The sequence below is a fragment of the Dreissena polymorpha genome, chromosome 2, assembly GCF_020536995.1.
Source record: "Dreissena polymorpha isolate Duluth1 chromosome 2, UMN_Dpol_1.0, whole genome shotgun sequence".
Lineage (NCBI taxonomy): Eukaryota > Metazoa > Mollusca > Bivalvia > Myida > Dreissenidae > Dreissena > Dreissena polymorpha.
Genome location: NC_068356.1, coordinates 116,335,652 through 116,343,807, shown reverse-complemented (window position 1 = coordinate 116,343,807; position 8,156 = coordinate 116,335,652). Strand labels below are relative to the sequence as shown.

The 8,156-nt window shown below is 35.0% G+C and overlaps 1 protein-coding gene across 1 annotated transcript; it reads right to left on the bottom strand.

Annotated features, from left to right (window-relative positions):
* Positions 1-90: 90 nt before the first annotated feature.
* LOC127868628 (autocrine proliferation repressor protein A-like) lies at positions 91-7,237 on the bottom strand. The gene is made up of 14 exons (XM_052410534.1): positions 6,938-7,237; positions 6,535-6,646; positions 5,978-6,089; positions 5,481-5,597; positions 5,059-5,151; positions 4,754-4,843; positions 4,049-4,178; positions 3,449-3,569; positions 3,075-3,162; positions 2,698-2,736; positions 1,319-1,407; positions 702-789; positions 457-522; positions 91-342 (listed from the first exon to the last, which is right to left on the bottom strand). Exons 1-14 carry the CDS (start codon positions 7,182-7,184, stop codon positions 223-225), a joined length of 1,512 nt encoding a protein of 503 aa, XP_052266494.1. The 5' UTR covers positions 7,185-7,237; the 3' UTR covers positions 91-222.
* Between the last annotated feature and the right edge of the window lie 919 nt (positions 7,238-8,156).

Here is an 8,156-nt window from a genome sequence, read left to right as displayed (position 1 = left end):
CTAGGATTTTTTAATGTGGCATTAGATATTTTTTGTATTATGGGACATTGAGGGTTCTTCTAATACATGTTGTAATTGACAAAACAAATATTACTGTTTCTAAACACATTTATTTACATGTTATAGAAAAATCTTATGCTAGTGTAAGTTTGATTGTGAGCGATATTATAAACTCATGTTGATGTGTGTGTTATTAGAAATGCAAGTAACAACGCCTCGGGTCTACACGAGCGTCCCCCTGCACTCGGCGCCATGACAGTCCGGGAAGGGGTACGTGTTCGGAATGATGAGAGTCTGGGTGGTAAACTCGAGCACCGAGTCGTCGAGACCAGCGAACGTCACCTTAAGTGTAAAAAAATTGAAGCAAGATTGCATCGAAAGGCTTATTTCTTTAGTCAAAATATAGTATTAAAAAACTAGGCATGTACCTATTGACAAACGGAAAACTTAGGGTACCTGTATAAAGAATGCAGTCCAGCCGACAGGAGGATTTGGTAGCTCCACCTCCCAGCTCAGAGCACTCTGGGGAAAAATAAATATTGATCAAAACATTTTTTTTTAATTACACGTCGGTTTAAAAAAACAACTTATGGATACACTGTTAACAAATCCACTTTCGACTTAACCTAGCTATATACGGAATAAACACACGCTCGCGTTCATTCACGTGCACATTTGCTTAATACAACGGAACTACACACGGTTTGCTTGACGTCCGCTGTGTACCATGGTACAGGGTTTGCCACTGGTTGGCTCGAGTTGTCCAAACGGGTAATGCGAAAGTCCTTGCTGAAATGTAAACATATTATATATCAAACAAATCACTTGTTCAATACCATGTGCCGCGTTAAGTTATCTTTAAATATGTTTTCAAATATGACCATGTGTGTTCGTAATTTATTTTTTCAGCGTATTGAATAAGTATTCTTTTAACGGAAATAATTTGCGTGCTAATTTGCAAAAATTGCTTTTAAAAAACTCCAAAATAATAATTGTATTATGATTTAAAAATATGTGTGCAATTATTATGGAAACTTTATTTTTTAGCGGTTCTCAAAGTCGGTTATATTTGTGCTTTTAAGTAATGAAAGGTTTACAACAGTAATGCTATTCTCTTTTTTTCAGTAAGTTTAGTGAGTATCATATTAACATCGCCGATGGACGTGTTCTATAAAGATTGTATCCTGTTGATTGTCGCTATATATGTTAGTCCAACAATATACTAAAGAAGGTATGGACATTAATTTGAACACACGTCATGAATAAATAACAATCAGCATTGCGATGTTCACAACGAGCTGTTTGTTTGTACTCGTACCGTTTTCCGTCCGAGGTGGTTGCATGGTAACAAACAACGGTGGCAGGTTGAATTTCGGTCACGAGGCTAATCTTTCCGCCTGCGGACGTCTGAAAGTTAAGGACGATTTCTATTGACTAAAATTTAACGTTCATTATAAGTCTTTGTCAATAACGCATACACGCTTGAACACTTCATGTACCCGCGTTATCATTATCAGTTAATAAACTCTAAAGCAGTCCAAACATGTAGGACACAGAGGCGAAGTATGCAAGTTTATTTTATACCTGTTTAATGCTTTTTACAAAATACAGGTTGTATCAATCGTTGAAATAAAAAAAATCCCGTATTACGCTACTCGCTGTTTCCAATTCCGTATTACCATACTAGCCGGACTACTTCGACCCATTGAATGACGTCACATTACGCGCACCGAAAATAGAAATATTTTATATTACGAAATATATTACGTAGTACATCGTGTGTCATTTCTGTGACGAAACACACTGGTTTTATCTAAACTCTCTGGAATTTAAGGACATGTCGGACGTGGTCTTTTTTAACAGTAAACTATTTGTTAAAACATAGAACGAATTCAAAACGTATTTTGGAGTGTTTGTTTATCATGCATAATATATATTTCGATAGGAATAGACTACAATAAAATCTAGTGTGGTTTAAACTAAGTTTCTATAAAGACATGGAAGATAGAAGTGGAAGTGCATATCGTTTCAACGTTTTTGTTATAAACATCGGATTAAAATTTAAAGTTGTCAACTTAATTGTTATACACATTGTTATAAACATTGGATTAACGATGGCATTCAGGTAAGCGTGTCGAAAACCTGTGTTTTCCCGGTTCGAATGTTTACACGTAATTTACATAAACTGTATTCATACGCGTCTTCAATAAACTATGGCGTACCGTTTAACTTTAAGTCTTTGTTTTGTCAGTTTTGTTAAAGTAAAAAAAAAGGTTAACTGTTTTCGTTAATTGTTGTATATAATAAAAGGAATATTACGCTAGACAATTGTTCCAAGAGTATGTATCACTCTCGTGGCTTGTGCTATTTCGCACCACACTCATGGCTCCGCCTCTCGTGTGATACGTCATCACACAAGCCACTCGAGTGATACAAACTCTTGGAACAAATCAATTGACTAGCGTAATATTCCGTATATATTTGAGTTTTTGTATTTTTAATAAACGTTAAATAAATCACGACCATAATGAGCTATAATAAGTAAGTTAACAATACAAAACATGACATATTATAGACGTACGTAATGTTATATTTTTGAATGTTACAAATTATATGAGCTTTAACATGGTACTTCATATATTCTTGTCAGTACAAGCCCATTCACACCGAGGTTTTACAAACGTTTGAGCAACTCACCGTTTCAAGGTGCCATTTCATTTTTGGAAGTGTGTTGTTCTGTAAAGAATTGTAAATAACCAGTTTTAAAAACACACAAAACAAACAAAGAATGTATAGTTTATGAGTTCATGAGAACATGCAATGCGGAAGCTTTAATTTTAGGTTTTGTAATTACATCTGTTAGTCAAGTATGTGTATATGTACAACACATATTAACACATTATTGTAATAACATAATTTACAGTTGAATTAAGTTTCATGGCAAATAGTTTACGCAAATGTATGTACAAATGACTTATTTAACTGGCAAAGAACCAAATGCGAAAGCAATATTAATTATTGAGAAATGCATGTAATACCAGTAAATGCATATACTCGCCCGATGCTTTACATACGTTCATGACGGACAGGTAAAATGCCCTGATTCCAAAAATGACGCTGAGTTCAAAAGGATCCAGACCGTGACCTGTATTAGGCACCATCCTAAAGCAGGAACAATAGCATGATACAAAGCCCATAGATACAATGTGAACATTTGATGACCCAACTTACTAAAAGAATAACACGGCAATACAAAGAAACTACTAACCGTTGTTTCATGTGTGCACAGGTATTCGAAAAAGAGAAAGGAGTTCAATAGTAGTATATTTTTTAAACTACCTTCAATTTCTCACACATGCTGACAGCTTTTGTACTATACATATTTATTATTAAAACCAACGCAGCGTTTTTTCTTGTTTATAGAAATACAATTATATTTGCATCACACCTGAAATACTTTTCTCCTTTTAGCTTATCAAAGTAGAATCTTGAATCGTCTGGCATGAAGAATTGGTCACCACCGGCAGAGATAATGTACTTGGGCTTGTCTACGTAGCGGTCTGTGTAGGCTTAAAACACATCACAGGCAAAGCGAATATTAAAACAATGACGGTTTATGTTATATCCGTGGCATTTGCTGATGACCTTGATTTCAAGTATGAACAAAATATAGAGGAAGAAAAGAATCTCCAGAAACATAACCAGCACTGATTGTTAACGATAGTATTTTTTTGGAGGCAAATGAACAATTACAAATACAATTAACAACAATATAAACAAAACGACTGTTAGGAAACTAATTAGGATAGAACTAATAAAAGATTGTAACAAAATGTTTGTCCCTAGCAAGGAATGGTTTCATTAATTATAGATATTGTTTTGTTTTATTTTGCAATGCGAAATTACTCGTTTTAGGCATGTGCAGCACATCTTCACGAATTAAAAAACGTTTACTTCAACACGGAAAAAACAAGATATTATACTATACATATTATTACAATTTTACAATAATATGTGACAAATACCACATATTTTAAAATTAGCTAACATATCGGATCCACAATGGCCGCCATGTCCTTGATGTAAGGGCTGTCTAGATTTAGAGTGAAATTGTTCTCATAATAATCATCGAATGCATACGTCCAGCCGCCCAGGGAGCGATAGTAGTGGTGCAGGTTCTACGATAGATTGAATACACAATTACAATGAACTAAAGATTACCAAGATTACATTTTTGTTCATTAAAATTTTAATTAACATGTTAACCTTTGTCTCAAATGCATCATGTTTACACGCATATTCGCAGATGTGTAATACGTGCCGAAATTAGCGCACTGTTTATTTCAGTGTAGAGACAGTTTCAATGATAGGAAACCTTTTGGCGAAATGTCATAGATGTATAAACATGCTTTACATGAAATGCATATCAATAATATTGCTTGTGTTATTGACATGCGAAATTATGCATACTGAGGTAAATAGAAAATTTGAGTAAAGTGTTGTTGTTAAATTGAGAGACACGTTAATTTAAGTTATATGATGCAATGACATGATACTTCAAAATACATCCGTGTCTATATGTTGTGGTTGCTTTGTTTTTCTAATTTAAAATACGGGCATAACCTTGTTTTGTATCTGGCTAGTAAATATTTATATTCCCCGTATGCATCTTTCTTGACAGTTAAACCATGACGTTAAAATTGATACTATAAATATAGCAATTCGTAAATCCTTACATTATATCTATACTTACCTCTTGGAGATTCAAAAGGTCCATAACAATAGGAGCTATGGCAACAACTCTCTTGTCAACAGCCCCAACCGTCCACGTGGTCCAACCTCGCTGAAACAGGCCAGGATTTCTTATCCCACGTATACAAGTTTGCGACCTTTTGTGTTTTAAGAAGCATTCATTACATAAGATGACAATTTTGACGCAAATTGAGCTAAATTTTATATTATAATACTGTTCATTGTGAGTGGCTTATCGTTACTTTTTCATCTTTAATATACAGTTAACACATATCACCATATAAAGGCATTCGCTATGTTTCTGACCTTTGATCCCCCAGCAACCATAAATCGATCAGTCGTTTCCCCGATCATGGACTGTGTGAGATTATTGATAGTGTCAAGTGCTCGTATACTGGCCTGCGAATATAGGAAGTTAATATCCTTTTATATTTTTAAATACACAAATAATATTACAACATTTTACTATTATCTAGAACGGTTTAATAAATAACTATAGGATTACAGTGTTACTATTTCAATACTGTTATCAACTCATCGATCGATCTTCAAACTATATTGGGAGGACTTGTCTTTATATTGCAGTATTGGCATACTCAGTGACTCCAATAAAGACACATTCACATACATCGGTAGATTGTTTCTAGTATTTTGTTTTACTGAATTAAATCTTGTGCATAAAATATTCTGTTTTTGTTATGTTTAATCACATTTCAAAGAAATATAACCTTAGTCATGGGCATTCGCAGAAGTATTTCCGGGTCGGCTCCTTTTTGGTCCACGAATATCTTCCATGTCCAAGCAATAATGGCGTCTTCCGCCCGCTTCTTCTGCGCTGGGTCATCCTAAAATGTATTTCATATAACATTTGTCAAACGTGACTAACAATAATTGATTATCAGGCCTTGAATGGTCATAGGGAGCTACTTCTTACGTATATTTATGGCGACCTAAATATGTGTGGTGTCGTATTTAACTGTTAAAAGTAAAAAGGTCAAATAAAGTGTAGTCATCTCAGGTTACAAACATGTACACATGATGCGCGCAAGGTGTTCACGTGACCAAACTAAATACCTTTACAAGTTTTAATATAATACAATAACTAAGAATAGTATATTTTTGCAATGTGATCACGCTGTGGTGAAATGTCGCAATCCTAAATCGACCACAGTAGCGATAAGTTGACGAAATTTTAAACACATTACACGATTTAATTATCTCATACTCTAAACACGATGGGTTGGTTGGGTATCATCTTCAGACACGCTGCTACGGTGCCAGTGGTGGCTGCTATGATTGTGGTATGCTTAACGTCCTCGTCTGTGGGTAACGGAGGGCTGCAATTTAGACTAAGTTCAAGGTATCAGTGCAGTGATTCGGTAATTCCAATGACCAGAGCATCAATTTTACATAATCAAAAACAAATATTGTAGGATAAGAAATGCGTGGAAAATAAGCCTAGGGATATTCAAAACGTGTTTTAAAATATACCTATAATACATTAAAAATACTCTTAAAATATCAAAAACGTTGTATACACGATTTCAGAAAGGTAATCTTTAAACATATTTTTCAGGATATCAATAGAACACCGACACATATAATTACATATGATATAGGTATTACTCGAATAACATTAAGCAGCTTGTACACATGCCTATTGCCAATGCGATAACCCTAAAGTTGACTTAACACATATTATATATAAATATTGTATATAATGAAGTTATATAATGAGATTACGAAACCCATTCTGCAATGAATGTTTAAAATCAACCTCACTCATTTTCATTCGATCCTCCGCCAATGAAAAGAAACCCAGCTCCCTTGATGAGTATCTTATCCGGGACTGTTACAACCATGTAGTGCCACCATACCGGCTGGCTTTGAAGATCTGGAACGACATATAGAGAAAGTGAGAGGAAAGGAAAGGGCCGAGATACATATAACAGTGACTTGCGAATGCAATTAAAATGTGAATCAACGATGAACAAACTGGATAAGAAATAGCGGTTTTTAATTGTCAACAGAACAAGCTACTTGAATATGTAAAACATATCATGTGAATGTGTAGACCTTTTACAGAAACCGCATCAGCATTCTACTTACTTTTCAAAGCTGTGTTGAATATGCCTATTGAATATTTTTAATTAAAATTATTTAATGATAGGCATTGAGAACTCACCAGGTTTCCACGTCTGTGACGTCAAATTGACAATGTACATCGTGTAACCCTCCCCGGGGTAAGTTTGTATGACGTCATATTTGTATGTCGGGTCTTCCCTATACACGTAGTCATCAAGGGGCGTGGTCCAGCCCCCGGGCAAGAGTAAAGCCACACAAATATACGCAAGTATACACCGCATGGATAACGCGATTAAAAACGTAGTTCGGTTTAAAGACATTGGACTGCATCTATTATAAAGAAACATATACTGATAGGCGTACTGTTTGTTTGGTGCATTCTGCGTTGATAAGACGGATATCCTCCACTTAACCCATTTATGCCTAGTGGACTCTCCTATTCTTCTAAATTGGATCAATTTATTTCTAAAATTAGGGATGTCTAGTATACTTATTTCATATATTTAGAATATTTCTTACAGAAATCCCTTTAAGCAAACTGCGCAGACCCAGATGAGACGCCGCATTATGCGGCGTCTCATCTGGGTCTACGCTGTTTTCAATGTCCTTTTTCAGGACGCTAGGCATAAATGGGTTAAATAGCAATTGGTAAGTCCAGCGTGACAACGCAATTGTGTGAGTGTATCAACTCGTTCTAAATACACTGATTGGTATGCAGGCTATCTCGGTTGTCTAAGTGAACTTGACACGAGCTTGTTTAAATGAATTTCTGAGTACATCATTTGTGTATACATTTGTATCCTTCTTAATATAATTCCGAATTTATCTAACAGTACCTGTCTTCAAACGGTCTTTTTATTAGTTAAGTGTAATGCTTTGAAATAAATAAATTTTATTTAACTCGACTAATATTCTCACCACATGCACAGTTGTATATGTATATATTTAAGTCTTAAGGGCTTAAGGTGTTAGGTTTTGCACCTTTTTTGTATCACTGTTGATAGGATTTTCCTGAGTGGATCGAGTAACTCGCGAAACCTATCAATCTATTTCTTTTTAACCCCCACGCATGGCCATAATGTATCAGTATTGAACATAGCCATTATTATAAAAGAAGAAGAAATAATTTAATTGTTCTCAGTTCACAAGGTCAAGCAATACGTTCAAACCAGAAACTACCAGACTTAGGACTTTGCGGTTTTTTTTCGGCATAGCTGTTTAACGTCACTTTTGACCTTACCTGACATTTCAGCGGCTAACCACGAATAAATACACTTCATTTATTCCATTGGCTGATTGTAGCATACCACCAGAACATT

Coding starts and splice junctions, on each gene's coding strand:
- LOC127868628 (XM_052410534.1), bottom strand. CDS start 7,184: ATGTTTCTTTATAATAGATGCAGTCCAATGTCTTTAAACCGAACTACG. Junction 5,598..5,977: donor ACCAACCCATCGTGTTTAGA/GTATGAGATAAT, acceptor AATACATTTTAG/GATGACCCAGCGCAGAAGAA. Junction 3,570..4,048: donor GGCCATTGTGGATCCGATAT/GTTAGCTAATTT, acceptor ATGTGTTTTAAG/CCTACACAGACCGCTACGTA.